This window comes from Neolamprologus multifasciatus, chromosome 12 (assembly GCF_963576455.1).
Source record: "Neolamprologus multifasciatus chromosome 12, fNeoMul1.2, whole genome shotgun sequence".
Taxonomy (NCBI): domain Eukaryota; kingdom Metazoa; phylum Chordata; class Actinopteri; order Cichliformes; family Cichlidae; genus Neolamprologus; species Neolamprologus multifasciatus.
Window position 1 is genome coordinate 11,713,295 of NC_140450.1, and position 15,739 is coordinate 11,729,033.

Consider the following 15,739-nt stretch of genomic DNA (forward strand, 5'->3'; position numbering starts at 1 on the left):
CTCAATTTAGATGATTACATCACACACATATATAAATTACAACTAGCAATGATATAAATGATAATCGTGGCTGCACTCCGTCGCTGGCTGAGTGATTTATCTCGCTTTGGACGAGACTGAGCTGACGGACTACAAACGCTAACCGGAAGTAGCTAAAAGTAGTGTTTTCTGTGCAGAGCTGCAAAAACTGCGGAGGTGAGTATTTACTGAAGGCAGTGCAAAGGTCGAAGTGGAAGCAGTAGGTGTCACGGTTGATCTGTAAGTGTTTTAGTATAAAATAAGAGTTAAAAATGATTTAAAAAAAAAATAAATCCGAGATAAGCAAATCATCCCAGGCTGCAGGTACCGTTTCTAGCGACAGAAGCTGCACAGAGAAGCTGCTTTTTCCACCGTGGTTACAACTTGCAGCTCTATTATAATGCGACAGCGGGAGATAATTACGTGTTATTATTTTGTGCCGATTAGCGAACTTAATTTGCACTTGTTCCATTATGGCAGCCGGTTCTCAGAAAAGTTAGGGTTCACGCAAGTTTTAAGAGTTTAAGGAGCTTAGACTGAGGCATTAAAAGTCAGAATCTGGAGAATATTAGAAAAGTAGTGCATGACAGAATCGTTGCACTGCATTATAAACGGAAACTGATGATATACTAGGATTTCCCGCACAGCTAGCTCTATAGTTTACATAGAATGGTCAGAAATGGAGGGGAAACAATCCAGTCATATTAGGCAGGTCTCTGGGGGAAAATGCCTTATTTGCTTTAAATCAAATATCCAGTCATTGTTCAGCTGTGGCTCAGGTGGTCTACTGTCGGTGGATTTCGATATCTCAGACTAAAGCTTAGTGTCAGTCTTAATTGGAGTGTAAATGTGTGTGTGAATGTTAGATAGAAGTCACTTACATTTAAAAGAGAGTGTGTGTGAATGAGACATGCTGCATGAAGGACTGACTGTTCAAGAAAAGTAGAAAATGGTAGTGATCACCAGTGCTACTCTACAGCCTCCTAGTAGCTGCACCTTTAATATAAATGTTAAAATCCTAGCTGATTTTCAGAAAACGACCACATTCTTAAGTCTTCATATTCACAAACTTGGGTGTGACGCCCGGCCTTGTGCAGCATGAACAAGTCCATTTACCATTTATTAACCAAGGTGTATACTGAAGAACGTCTGTGCACAGCACACCTGAAGCAGCAGCAGCAGCATATCACACCAGGCGCCGCTCCTGTCAGCTAACAACAGGAAAATGACGCTATAGTCCATCTTATTTCTCTAATCCAATTCAAGGCTACAGTTGGGTCGGAGCCTATCCCAGTGAGAGTCACACTACACCATGGACAGGTCACCAATCTACCAGAGGGCTAACATATAGAGACAAACGATTATTCATGTTTATTCACACAAAATCAGTTAAACTACAATCCATGTCTTTGGACTGTGCATTTGTTGAAGGATCAGGTATGACCTCTACTATCTGTTTCCACTTCCTCTTCTTCTCACACGAACAGATGAGACTTCCTCTTCGCTCCTTTTGCATCTTCAGGAGTGTAATCGCTCAGGGGCAAGCTGTGGACGTGCAGAGGCGAGGACTCAGCGGTGCAGCGATGCGTCTGGTGCAGTTTCGACGTCGTGGTGAAGGAGCAAGCATCAGGGTGGGAGTGGAGCAAGGTGAGGGGCACAGTGTGGTGGATCTGAAGGCATTTGACCCCTCGATGCCGTCAACAATGAGAGAGCTTCTGGAGCTGGGAGACAAGGGCCTGGAGTGTGCACAGAGGTGTCAACAACTCTCTTCCATTAAGCCATTAATTAATACAGCCATACTATTGCCTTATGCTCCTTCTACTCAAATGACTCAATCATCAGCTTATTTGATTACACTCATCTCAAATCATCATCATTTTAGTATTTTCAGTTAACACAATCTTCTTTCTCACATACGTCAACAAGCTTGGTCATCTGTTCAACTTCTGTTTTCCACATCATCTAAAACCAGTCTTCCTCCTCATCATCCTCAGAGCTTTGGCGTCCGGTAAGTGTGTAGTAGACCGAGCAGACATCCAGCTGCTGTCTCCAGTGACAGGTCCAGAGAAGGTGGTATGTGTGGGTATGAACTACCGCGACCACTGCCTGGAACAAAATGCTCCAATCCCCAAAGAACCAATCATCTTCAACAAGTTTCCCAGCGCCATTACAGGGCCGTACGATGACATCATACTGCCCTCTGAGAGCCAGGTGAGGACAAGAAAGTTAACTTGACTGACAGAGGCCTTAATAGGAAGAACAATGCTAACTCAGAAGAAGTCAAACTTATATCTAGAAAAAGACAAAAATAAATAAAATTCTTGTAAGATGATTGTTGAAGATCTCTGAGCAAAAACCACCACAAGAGCTATCACCTCTAGCTTTTATCAGCCTTGACTTCAAACAAGCCTGAAATCTCCGCTCTTATTATCCAGGATTACTCCCGAAGGACACAACACATCTAATGTAGCCTTACAGACGACACAGACCAACGTTATCTGCGTTAAAGGCAGTGTGGTGTGCAGATAATAAAGGTCATCTCTGTCATATTTTTCAGATGGGTTGTGTTGTTCCTAAGTTCAAACACCAGAACTAATGAAGAGACTGCATAATGTATGTTATCAAAGAGTCAGTGCATCCTCAGCTGTGTCTGTTTAGCCCAAGTCTGCACAGCTCACACACTTTGACTACTGCAGACAGACTGAAGTCAACTGCACGTGACCTTTTCTGCTGATCAGCAGCCTACATACTGATCTCAGAGTATGCGAATTGGATAGGATTGCATAGAAGTGCATCTCTGTAGCTTTGAACTTCAAATCCCTTGAAAGTTGTCACATTAACATTTACTTTTAATGGAAAAATACTTTTACATGAGTGGTTAAAGGTTGAGTAGGTCCCTGTTTAAAGTAGGAATCTGGTCTGGACAAGCCAGACTAGAGTGTTGAAGTTATTTTGAGAAAATACCAAAGTATTATAGAAAAGGTTTGGGGGACTCCTTACGTTAGCCATTAAAAGTAGGCCCTGTAACATATTTCACATTTAGTGCCTGATTAAAATTTAACCAATCAAATGAATTCTTTTGTTTTCTTTGATAGATGTGAGCAGGACAATAATTTAACAACACAACACTTGCATAAAAAAACAAAAGCTGTTTTTAGTATACTTTATTTATTAATGCTAAAAAATATACGTGATGCTTCTTGATGCCGTTGTTACATCATCTTGGCTTTTTGTGTGATTGAAGGAGGTGGACTGGGAGGTGGAGTTGGCCTTTGTGATAGGACGAAGAGGAAAACACATCAAGGTCAGCATCACAGCATCAATGAAGGCCGCGGTGCTTTCATGCTCGGCGAAGCAGCTGTTCTGACTCTTATTTCCACTCCTCTTTCTATTAGGAGGAAGACGCTCTCTCCTACGTGGCCGGGTTCACCGTGGCCAATGACGTCAGCGCTCGTGACTGGCAGATGAAGCGTAACGGGAAGCAGTGGCTTCTAGGAAAGACATTTGACAGCTTCTGTCCTCTCGGCCCAGCCTTAGTAACCACTGACACCGTGACAGGTGAGAGAACGAGAATCCGCAGCAGGAAGCGTGAGGCTGAAAGGGGGAATTAAAGACAATCTGGTGACTCATGCAATTATGTGTGATTTCGTACGCCAGCAGCTTCACCGAGTTAACAAGCTGCAATTCAGTGAGGAAATGTTGTTTTTGTAGCTGATGGGAGCAGCATGAAAGCTCCAACCAGATGATAATGGTAACCATTAGGATTTCTAAAGGCTAAAAACATTCTTGTCAAATGTGGGCCATCATGTTTACGATTCAACACGATTTAATTTCTGCTACCAACGGTTTAATAACAAAAACAAAAATTCTTACTTCTATATGCAGACTAGACTCTTCCTGCATCACATCATAATATCCATTTTCAAAGATGAGATGTTCACATAAAAATGTCCCACGATGATGTTTATGCTTGACAGGCGATCATCGCTGATATTTGCTTTTAGGTTACGGCCATTATTTGAGCTGACAAGTAAAAAACTCACGTAAGATACTATAAATGGTTATTGTTACATGCAGTCGTGAAACATTAAGTACACTCCATTATTCAGTAGCTTGTAAAAAAAACACCTTTAACTGCAATAAATCTTCATCATTGTGTTCTGTATGATTTTTTTTAATGAGCGCTACATTGTTGCTTCAGTTCATTCGTTCGGGGCGATCGTGGCTCAAGAGTTGGGAGTTCACCTTGTAATCGGAAGGTTGCTGATTCGAGCCCTGGCTTGGACGGTCTCGGTCGTTGTCTTTGGGCAAGACACTTCACCCGTTGCCTACTTGTGGTGGTAAGAGGGCCCGGTGGCGCCAGTGTTCGGCAGCCTCGCCTCTGTCAGTGTGCCCCAGGGCAGCTGTGGCTACAATGTAGCTATCACCATCACCAGTGTGTGAATGTGTGCGTGAATGGGTGGATGACTGAATGTGTAAAGCGCTTTGGGGTCCTTAGGGACTGAGTAAAAGCGCTATATAAATATAGGCCATTTACCATTCAGGCATTCATTTGTGAATGTTACAAACGGCTCGTGGATGAAGACTAAATTTATTGAACTCAACAGTAAAGATGTAAATCCACAAAAGTGCTGTAAAGCAGTCCGTATGGCAGATGTGTGAATCGCAGCTAAAATGATCACTCAGCGAGTATGAGGGCTAAACTGTAATATTGGAGTTTTTACAGATTTTTCACATTTGTTGTGACCAAAATCCATCAAAGTTAAATCAGCTCGAGCTCTCATTGGCGCTACATTCACAGATAATTTCTTGAGAACTGTGGATGCTAGACTGCTAACAAACAGACAAACAATCAGAACTGATGACATTCTCACTTTTTTCGGGGGAGAACAAAATAACCAAACGTTGTGATGTGGTGTGGAAATGGTGCAGGAGCAGAGCAGGGTAGCAGCGTGCCCACGTCTACGGAAGGTGACATTTAAATAGCCTCCGGATGGACCACAAGCCCAGATCATCACCCCTCCATCACCATAGTTTACAGGGTGCTGATGATTTTTACCAAACATGGTACTGTGCATTACAGCCAGATGTCTCCACTTTTGTCTCATCTGGACATTGTTTCAGAAGTTTTTTGTTTATTGTTCAGATGCAACTTTGCAAAACTAAGCCGTGCTGACATGTCCTCTTCAGAGAGACGAGGCTTTTCTTTTATACAACACACTTGAAAAATTATTCAACACCGTCGCTGTCAAAGACCACGTCAGTCTAAGTTTAGTTAGAATGAAAATTGCTCTTTTAAGGTTGAGTGTGCTTGTCTGCCTGTTTGAAAATGATAATTACATAATTTTTATTAGTAGTAATTACCCTCCACAAGTGTCGCTGTCCTCTTACTTTGGTTATTTGCGTGCAGGTAAACCAGAGGCAGCTGAGCAATTAAAACCCTCTACGGATGGGTGACAATTTAAAGGAAAAGCCTAGATGCTTGACCCCCCTGCAGGGAGAGGATGTGGTGGCTGTGTTATGCTGTCGGGGGCATTTTGAATGCATGCTTTTAGTCTGTGTAAACATCACTGCACAGAAGAAAGTTCTGAGTGATCACATGTATCCTATAGTGCACTGTTGAAAAGACAGGCCAGAAATTATATTTAAATGCTAAAACCTAAAAACTGTTGTTATCCACGATGCAGATGTACTCTTGAAAAAATAATAGTAGTGTGTTCATGACGGGTGGTCTAATAAATTTGTTTAGACTACTTTCCACCAGCTTCTTTAAAATAATAAAATGATTTCCCTACAAATTTGTCACCTATCTTTAGGCCTAAAGTCACAAGTAGGAAACTACTTCATGTGTCATTTCTCCTTCAGATCCTCATAACTTGAGCATCCGCTGCCTGGTTAATGGAGACACGGTCCAGAACAGCAACACGGATCAGATCATCTTCAAGACAGCAGCGCTTGTCGCTTGGGTCTCAAAGTAAGTTCCATAAATGTTGAGAAGTTCAGATACTGTGTGTTTATGTACTCATATACATAACAAAGTACTCTTTTCTGCTTGAGTAACTCAAGCTGAGAGTTCAGATTCCAGGAAGTTAAGAAATGAAGCCACAAAAAGTTGCCGACTCTGAGCTAAAATTACACGCTTCATATAAGACTTATCCACCCCAACCGGCACCCTGACCAGCTGGAGCGTTCTCTGATCTGATTTGAGATTTTAAGACGACAACGCCTCTCCCACTCTCGCTCAACTTACTGGTGATAATGCCTGTGTTATCCTCTTAATAATGGCAGCCCACACCACCTTTCACAGGATCTGTGCAGACAGCGGAATAATCTGTGGGAGATATTGTTTTGCATGCTCCGGCTTAATCTAAATTAATACTGAAATTATACTGTGCGATGACGAGAAAGAAAATCCTAATTCGCAGAAGTGATGGTATTCTTCTGATATTCCACTCTGTGCTTTTTCCCCTCCTGATAGGTTTGTGACATTGATACCAGGCGATGTGTTTCTGACAGGAACTCCTCCAGGTGTGGGTGCATTTAGAAAGCCGCCCACCTTTCTCAAGGTGATTTTATAGTCTGACAAAAGTGAATTCGCAGCATGTACAGCTGGTCTGGAATGTTTTGTGCAGCTCCAGCTTTACTTTTACTTTATCCAAAGAAACTTAAGGTCACAGAGTTAAAGAGGACCTATTCTGGGTTTCCTTCGTTTCTATCCGTTGTTACCAATGTGGTTTATGCCTCTATCAAACATGAGTTTGATAGAGGCATCAAGTATTGAATAATGAGGTTGGTGTGTGCACAGGTAATATCTATCAGACTGCTTTTCCCTTCCATTCTTATCTCTGTATGGTATCAAAGAAGGCTTGTTAACCCTCAAAGTCTCACCCAAGAAGTGGCAGCAATATTGAAACCAGAGATTGTAGAAAGTCAGTGACATTCAAGAACTTTTGAGTCCAGTTCATGAAATCATGAAATGATCACCAATAAGTACAGGATACAGATGATTGACAGGGTACTAAATTAGGGCACAGGTGTCAACTCCAGTCCTCGAGGGCCAGTGTCCTGAAACCTTTACATGCATCCCTGCTGCAACACACCTGAATAAATTTAGTAGATCATTAGCAAGACTCTTGAACTTGATTGCATGCTGAAGCAGCAATTCAGCCATTTGATTCATGCTACAGCAGCTCTTGAGTGAATGAACCTGGTGCAATAAAAGCACTTTTTGAAGTACATTTTTCCAAACACTTACATATATATAAATTTGCTTGAGTAGGGTTAGGGGTTGCCACCTCAGCATGAGTTCAAGACATTTTATTCAGGTGTGTTGCAGCAGAGACAGAAAAGTTTTAGGACACTGGCCCTCGAGGACTGTAGTTCAACACTCCTGCATTAGAGGGTTAGGAAGGTTGCTCACAACCAACCATCAGCAACAAAGTTATATGCAGGGCTCAAGTAATCAGAGGTGATGACTCGACCTTATCTCTAGGTTTTGGAAACAAAGGTCAATGTCAGACCAAATGTGAACATCTGTAAAGAAAATTGTGTTACCCACAATTTTTTATTTAATTTTTTACAATATACCAGGCCTTGGGGGTCATGAGTACCTAGGTTGAATAAGTATTTGACCGTGAAAATATTTTTCAAGAAATCATATAAATAATATGAGTAACATATCACGTGAAAGGGCATAGAGGGAGCTGTATAACACACTTTTTATTTTTTCAATAACATCCTACGATGTCACAATGATAATATAACAGGCTGACATCATTTTGCAATAAAAACATAATAAAACATCAAAGTTGTAGTATAGCATTTGCCCTTTGGGGGCAGTTGTGCTCTCTGAGTGCTCTTGTTTTATTTGTTCCCTTATTGCCAAGATTTGGGAGAATAATTTAATAAAACACTACGGTATCAATTTCAAACTCCTACGTCGCCTCGTTCTCGAGTCATCGCATTAACAAACATGCGTGTCCACAACACCTGCTCATCCTGTGGGGCGATGGTAATACAGCATGAGCCATATAGCTGAGGGGTGAAGAAAGGAAAAATGGCTCTTTCAGAGTACCTAAGTTGAGAATTTGGCTTCAGGTTAAATTTGAGGGTTGAAACTGATGATGATTTAAGACCTCAGAGGGTTAATGTGGTCATCTCAGGCGCTTACAGTCATGTGGAAAAGAAAGTCTCCTGTGATGACTTTCTTTTCCACATGTGAGCACAGAATCTCCACACATCTCCTGTTCAAACCTTTGGTTTACAAAGGCCAGCCAATCAGAATAAAGCCTTAGGTCACACATAAATAGATTGTAGACGACAGTCGGTCACTAATGGCCATTCCAGGCTCTGGTTGCCTAGGTAACCATCTAATGAACATGCCACTCCCTCATATGAGAAGCAGTGGTTTTGGATGTGAAGCCAGCAAAGCTGAGCCAGCTCAGGACCTGCCTACTTAGCATTGATAATACTTATTTTTTCTGTTGTTGCTGCAAGTTGCTTAATTTCATTGACATTTTGCGATTGTTATATTGCTGCAAGGCTCTTCCTGGAGAAAGAAGCTAAAACAGAAAACAAAAATTAAACTGTGAAACAATGCAAAGCCACTTTAGTACAGGCAAAGAATTTAAAAAATGTAGCTGAAAAGAGGCATAAAATGACTATATTGTCCTTTCCCCCATTAATTACTAACAGATAATAAGGCAGTGATTTGAAATGTGTTGTTTTAATTAAGTGTTAAAACATTTTTTTCTTCCAGAAAGGGGACGTGGTGGAGTGCCAGATAGAACAATTAGGTTCTATAATCAACAAAGTGGTGTAAACCCTGAGAAGAGAATCCATGAATGAACATCAGCCGCTGAACTGCACCTTCTGATCACCCGCTCCTCACAATGAATTACTATTCAAATAGTTTTTTCCCCCTTTTACATAATGTGAAAAAAACATCAGGAGATATGTAAAACTGCCTGATGAATGTTTTATTCATGATACTTCAGTAATTGTGAGGAGAGAAAATGTGTTATTTTCTTTTACTACACAAAACAGAGTAATTATGTGACTCAACCTCAGAGTCATCACGAGCTGTAAAAAATACCCTCCGTCAGCAGCCGCCCACTCGTGCTGTGCAGAAGAAACCGTGAACCTACTGATTTTTCTTTTTATGTGAAAATAAAAAAATATTTTGACACTGACGTAAAAAGTATTTCTAATTATGATTAATATTCAGGATCAAAGACTGCGTATAAAACTTCAGTCAGAAGTGAAAGAACATCATCTTTCCCATAAAAGAAGGAAAACAGATTACGAGATGTGTGGAAATTAATGAAATTAAAAAAATGCTGCTTTCCAACTGTGTGTTGTTTTCTGTTTTACTGCCCGGGAGAAAAATCTCTCTAATTACTTCAATCTGTGTTTTGACTCATGTAGCAGCTTTTAAATATAAATGTCTGACAGAGAGCTTCAAGGAAGGATTCAGTGTACTTGTTTACAATTTGCAGCAGTGTGACATGTTGACATCCTCAAACTGGCAGCTACGTTTCGACCACTGTATCCCTTATAATTTGTAAACTGCTCCAGTTTAAGATCAGTTAGCTTTTTGTTGAACATATATGGTGCAAAGTGGAGTGCTTTGCAGCTCAGTGTCTCGCTAACCTTAAAATACCCTACAAAAAAGCTTCAGGCAGCTTCAGGCAATCTTCACGAGTCACAGAGGAGATTTTCACCTCATCCAAGGATGTTATGTGATTAGTTTGGTTTGTCTGTTTGCCAAGAGGATTACTAAACAAGTTATGAAAAGATCTGCATGAAAGTGTTTACTGAAGGCAGGGATTGGCCCAAGATGAACCTTTGGAGTTAATCTGGATCCAAATCTGGATTCACGAGTTTCTGGAAGGACCTTTTAAAGGAAATTTTGGAGACACTGTTTGAAGTTCTTGAGAAAACAAACTAACCCAGATCCGTCTATTCTGGATCCACAGCCTCGCTTCATGCTCAGTGCAGAGGGAATCTTCAGCACTCTTCTAGTTTTTTTATTGTGAAGACTAAAGGAATGCCTCGAATATGAAATCAGACTTACATATTCACAGAAATTAATGGAAAAAATGCTAAATTAGTTCACCCCCACTGGCAACTGTATAATAATTATAATAACTCAGAAAAAAAGTATTTTGCATCGTCTGAATTGCGACTTTAAAATGCCACAGCCAATCAATCCCTAGCCTGTTTTTTGTTTGTTTTTAAAGGTGTTCATGATTTTCTTTTTTCCACGTGAGAGCAGCTCACATGGAAAACAGTCCTCAAAACTCACATTTCTTATTATGCAAATCCTCTGTTTTAAGTCTCGGTAGCTGCTCTTAAACAGATACTCAAACGCAAACCTAATTTAATTTCTGTTCCGAGTGGGCCATGGCTACAGGCCAGTTCCACAACTATTTAGGACTCAGTATCCTCAGCTCAACACTGGGTGGCAGTAGATTCTCACGGCCGATGGCAGCTCAACCACTGCGGCTGTGGTCTGTGGTCTGTGCTCGCTGAAGGAGTAAAAACAGCTGCACTGGCATGTGACTGTACAAACAGTCAGCTGTGAACGCCAAAATACATAGGCCTCCAAGTTAAATTAAAGCAAGCCATCGATTTGTCTCTGCATCTTGATGTCAGAAAGGTCTACGTGAGACATACAGGCTCTCCAGAGGTCTGACTCAGCACTGAATGATCTACGTCCAGAAGGAGAGCAGCTCAGAACCATGGCTGTGTGCAAGAGACTAACTAATAACTAATAAACTACTTTAAAGGGCTGTAGTTGGTTTAGTTTGTACACAGTGAACTTTTTGCGCTTTTGTTCAAGTCATGATGACACAGGAACCTTTATTTGAGTATAAAGAACCAAACAAACATTTTCTCATGGAACAGACAAAACTTGATGCATCCATCATTACAACATAAACATGCATGGATGCGCAAACTGTACCAATGAGCGTCATCCTACAGCGAGTCCTCACAACTGATTACAGGGACTTAATAATCCTCCTCTCCTGCGGCTTTATGCAAATGCTATTACTAAAGATAAACTTAAAATCAATGTCTCATCACTGAAAAATCAAAATGCAATTAACCTAAAGACACCAGCGTCCTGGCTCAGCATGCATCTGTTTTAACTGAACACGGGCTTCCTTGATACAAACAGAGGATGAGGTCAGACTCTGCAAGAAAACAAAGCCGCGTTGAAGCCTTGAGTCATGCTGCTCAGTTAAATGTATTAATTGTAGAGGTACTGAGAGATGAAGCGGTGCAGTTTCTGCCTGTTTTCTGACAACTGGAACAAAGGACTAACAGCCAGGAAGACGCCTTCCTTCTGCCACTCCTCCAAGAGGACCTGAATTGAAAATAACGAGCAGAAACACAGATACGTTAGTAGCATCGCGACCACAGTGCTTATTATTTAGTAACCTTTATTTGAACAAAGTGAGTGTGCAGCTTTTTTCTCATCTTCATCAAAGCGCTTCCTGCACAAGGCTGAATAAAAAACAGTGAGGTAATAAGACAGATAAAAACAAAAAGCTCCCAAAGCAACAATGCCTCAAAAATGAAAGAAAAACAAAGCTACAGATTTCACATAAACAACATCACCTAATTCACTTAGCAAGGTCTGAAATAATGAGGCCAAATGAAAGAGGCAAACTTAAGATTGTGTTGTCCTTCCTTTTTCTTTTAAAGTTTCCTAAAAACTAGAAGCACATTTCCTGTTTGCTTCAACTTGGAGATCTTAGAATTCCCCTGCCTTACCATCGGAGGCTTAAGATGAAGATGAGGACCATTTCTGACTGATAACCTCAATAATAAACTTAATAATTGCCTCTTGAGATGTTTGCAGATAAATGGGTCAATGATGCTCTATTTTTAAAAAGACCGCGATTCCCAACCCGCAGACTGAAAGAGAAGATGGGAGCAGACACTTTGCCTGCCGAGTTGGAAGGCTGGTGAAGTGGTAGAGTAGGGATAAAAATGTTGCTTCTTTGCTCTTTCTTCTGAAAATCATACCTCCTATGACAATAGGTAAAAGTAAGTAACATTCATTTATACGGTGCTTTTTACTCCTTTACATGAATAAAACCAACACTAAACAAAAGCTACACAATAAATCATTCTGGAAAATTCTGCGTTTCTGTTCAGATTTCGGCGTTCAAGTTGGTGCCCTTCTTTCTCTTCAATATTCCCTGCTGCTGTTTGCAGAATCAGAGCAGATGGAGATAAGAGAGGCTCATATTCTTCTGCAAGACAAACCATTTGCTGCGTTCCAACTTTCATTTTATGAAAAGAAAGAAAAAAACAAACATCCGCAGACTTGAAAGCTGCAGCGGCATGATAATCTATCAACAATATACATGAGGCCTTTATCTAGTCTCATCAAAGTTTCTGTTTAATCCAGAGTTCACTGTGCCCTGGTGGAGTGCTTTCATATCAGGTCATCTCACACCCAACGGGAAGAAAGAGAAATGTGCAACAGAAGATTCCTCAAAAAAACAAGTTTTGTTGCCTCGTACACTCCAGCAAAATATGCAGCATAATATCCTTCAGTAAAATCAAAACAATGCTTCATTGTTAAAATTAGTCCTATTCCGCATATAACTCCTGCACTCCGCAACATGTGGCTCTTTCAAGGTTACGTTCTTATTACTGAAAGGAGTCTAGTAGTTTTAAATTCTTCCAGGTAGAAAAACCTATAATCACAAATCACTTTTTATAAGGGGGTCATATATTTAGTGTGTAAAGTCTCAAGGAACTGCAGAAGCTGTAGAAGCTGAACCGCAGCACATCTACAGAGATCGAAAGATGTTTTAATCTTTAATCCAAACTTAGAATGAGAGAAAATGTAAAAAGAAAAAGAAAAAGAAATAGACTGTGATAACAGCATTACAGGTTCATTTAAAACAGTGAGGTTATAATGAGACACTATTATTGATTGTTCTATCGATCATTTTACTTCCAACTGTGAATTAGAGAGTTTATTAGAGCCTTAAAAATATGGGACTGTAAACACTGATCTCATGTGTAAATGCTGCTTTAAAACTTCTCAGTGCAACCCTACCAAATCTGATGAAACATCAACGGAGCTCAACACAAATCATTTCTCTTATACAGTGAAGTACTAGCTGGCCTCATGCTTGGCAACCTTTGAAAAATGGCACCGGCACAGGGACTTCTGGGGTGGGAAAGGTTAAAGACCTGAATGTCAAATGTAAACCACTTTGTCACAGCTAAGAGACCTCAACCTGTCTGCGCTACTTTTTTCCATTTTCTAATTTTAAATAACTCATGTCTTTGGCTCAGTGAATTCTCTTTATGAACTGACATTTCTGCCTCCTACATGATTGGATTTGGTTGGTTCCAGCCAGGCAGTCTTCCTATTGCATCAAACATCAGGTTTCTGTTCACAGCTACAGAAAAATGCCACCAGTTTGATTGATTAATAGTGATTTGGAGATTTGGGCTGGATTCCAGGATTCACATTAGAAGTCAACCTTTTGAGAGTTGGATTGCACCTCAACTTTAAGTCCTGAGTGGAGCTATAATTCCTGGCAGACAGGCAGATTTGGGGACACACACACACACACACACGCTGTCACTCACCCCCAGGTCTATTAGTGTTCTGACTGCAGTGTGCGCCGCCTCCTCTGAGCAGCTCTCTGTGAGATACAGCAAAAACACGCACATGAAACAAAAGAACAGACAGATATCCAATATAGAAAAAGCAGGTTGGGATAGTAGAACAAAGCCATACCAGTGGGACTGTAATTTTTTTCCAGAATGTAATATTGAAGGGTCATTTGGGTATTTTCTGGTTATCTTTTATGGTGTTTTTTTTTTAAACAAAGGGGATAGCATGTGATGGGAGTGAAAGGAGCTATTTTTCTTCTCTGGTCTACGTACCTTTGTTACAACACACACTGAATCAGTTTTTAAAAAAGGCAAGGTGACAAGCTTTTAAAGTTTTGACACAAAAATGGAAGATCTTTGTGAGGTTTTTTTTTTTATTTTTTATTTTCCAGAGGGATGTCAGGTTGAACTCACCATAGTGCTGTTTCTTCTTATTTGCTGTGTCACAAAGATATGAGTGTATTTGAGCCACGAACTCAGCTTCTGCAGCAGGAAAGACAAGACAAAATGGAGGCAATTATTTAAGCGAAACAAAGTGAGAACAATCTGCTAAGATAAAGCCATCTTATTATACAATCTACTAGATAAAAGCTCTTTGATTCGTCCTGTAAAAGCAAAAACCATATCTGATTTTAATTTTGCTTGTATCCCCTTCAAGGTCCTCTCCTTGGTCACCTCTGCACTGGATGTCCCACTTCTCTGAGGATTGGTGCATCATCTCCATTATGCCAAAGAGGTGACGCTTTAATTTGAATTTGAGTTTGCGGGAAAGGAAGATGTCACTAGAAGCTAAATCTGGCGAATGGGGGCGGGGAGTGTAAGTGCCTATAGTGTTGTGTGGCCAAAAGCACACCCTGCAGCTCGGGTCATTTGTGCTTAATGCTCACTCTCAGATGTTACAGGGTGATATAGTTGAACTCTGCACTGACAATACGAACATGGGGGATAAATTAATAAGATACATCACTGTTAACGTGAAAAAAAAAAACCAATGTGCGTGCTTCACATTCTGTTTTTGACCTGATGGTCTTTCTTGGGCCTGGAAAAATCCAATTCCTCCAATAAAGACTGCTGTTTGGTCTTTGGGTTGTGGCTGGAGACCCAGCTCTGATCACTGGTGATCATCTTCAACACAGAAGGGAGTTCAATTTATTGCAAAAGTTGATATTTGTGCTCTGGTTTTAGGTCTCTGGAACATTTTTAAATGTACATGGGAAAATGATCAGAATGGCATTTCTAGTTGAAGCAGTGAGTGCTTCACTGTGAGAAGACACTGCAGTGCAGAGGTTCCCACATATCAAAACAGCACTTTCATTGATTAATTTTTGCTCTTTTGGGAGTCCACTTGATGCGGATTCGACAGCCAAAGGTTTTGTTTAGGCAACACAGCATTTCTGCACCACTAATCAAGAGAAATGAAAAACTGTTGAGATAAATAACCATTTAAAATAAAAAAAATACTTAATGCATAATTAGTTTGAAATGCTTTGATTGCATATTAACAATTAAGAGTTTTTATAATTTTAGTGACTATTTGTAGCTGTCCTGCAGTACCTTCATGGCCACTAGGGGGCTGCAGACCACACCTTGGAAATTGCTGTTGCAGGTGAGTTTAAATCAGTATAGTTTTGGTTTTCAAAACATGAAAGATATCACCAGCATTCACTGCATGCATCGATACTAGAGTAGGCCTGACTGAAAAGTCACTCTAATACCAGATCACGAGATTGCCAAATTACTCGTAACCACAAAAGGAATTTATGACCTATCTAATGTTTACCACCCCACACTGAACACAGGTGACCAGCTTCCCTTAAACAGTGTCCACATACCAGCCAGAGGCATCTCAAAGAGATCCAGTCCCATAGTGGTCCAGCATAGCGCCCTGAGATGTCCAGCTAGCATTCTGCAGAGGAAGAAGAGCATCTCTGGACAGTGACTTGGCTGTCGTATCTAGAAGAAGTTGACACAGACCACGAAGACTAAATCAGAATGAGGCAGTGAAGAACTGAAAGATTATTTTCCACTACAATACCACATACTTAAAACTCACTGTCAGGAGGACGAT

At 40.6% G+C, this 15,739-nt stretch overlaps 2 protein-coding genes across 23 annotated transcripts in view; one reads left to right on the plus strand and one right to left on the minus strand.

Moving 5' to 3' along the window:
- The first annotated feature begins 50 nt into the window (after positions 1-50).
- Positions 51-9,367, plus strand: fahd2a (fumarylacetoacetate hydrolase domain containing 2A). Of its 2 annotated transcripts, none has more exons than XM_085179100.1 (8): positions 51-195; positions 1,506-1,771; positions 2,013-2,229; positions 3,263-3,322; positions 3,414-3,576; positions 5,884-5,992; positions 6,497-6,584; positions 8,777-9,367. In XM_085179100.1, the coding sequence occupies exons 2-8, from the start codon at positions 1,506-1,508 to the stop codon at positions 8,837-8,839; spliced, it is 966 nt and encodes a 321-aa protein (XP_085035226.1). In that variant the 5' UTR covers positions 51-195; the 3' UTR covers positions 8,840-9,367. The 2 variants fall into 2 exon arrangements, with proteins under 2 accessions (XP_085035226.1, XP_085035225.1); XM_085179099.1 differs by having other exon boundaries at positions 53-258.
- The window catches only part of gpat2 (glycerol-3-phosphate acyltransferase 2, mitochondrial), a 186,889-nt gene continuing 178,943 nt past the window's right edge, over positions 7,794-15,739 (minus strand). For all 21 annotated transcript variants that reach the window (XM_085179074.1, XM_085179078.1, XM_085179063.1 and 18 more), the window contains 4 exons: positions 15,504-15,624; positions 14,086-14,154; positions 13,645-13,700; positions 7,794-11,389 (listed from right to left, as the gene is read on the minus strand). In XM_085179074.1, coding sequence (XP_085035200.1) covers positions 11,273-11,389; positions 13,645-13,700; positions 14,086-14,154; positions 15,504-15,624 — 363 coding nt within the window. In that variant the 3' untranslated portion in view covers positions 7,794-11,272. The remainder of the gene's footprint in view (positions 11,390-13,644; positions 13,701-14,085; positions 14,155-15,503; positions 15,625-15,739) is intronic.

What these genes read in the sequence shown, in the direction of transcription:
- fahd2a (XM_085179100.1), top strand. Translation starts at nt 1,506, where the DNA reads ATGAGACTTCCTCTTCGCTCCTTTTGCATCTTCAGGAGTGTAATCGCT. An exon ending in GGCCTGGAGTGTGCACAGAG is followed by an intron (nt 1,772 to 2,012) that starts GTGTCAACAACT and finishes CATCATCCTCAG; the next exon opens with AGCTTTGGCGTCCGGTAAGT. An exon ending in TACTGCCCTCTGAGAGCCAG is followed by an intron (nt 2,230 to 3,262) that starts GTGAGGACAAGA and finishes GTGTGATTGAAG; the next exon opens with GAGGTGGACTGGGAGGTGGA.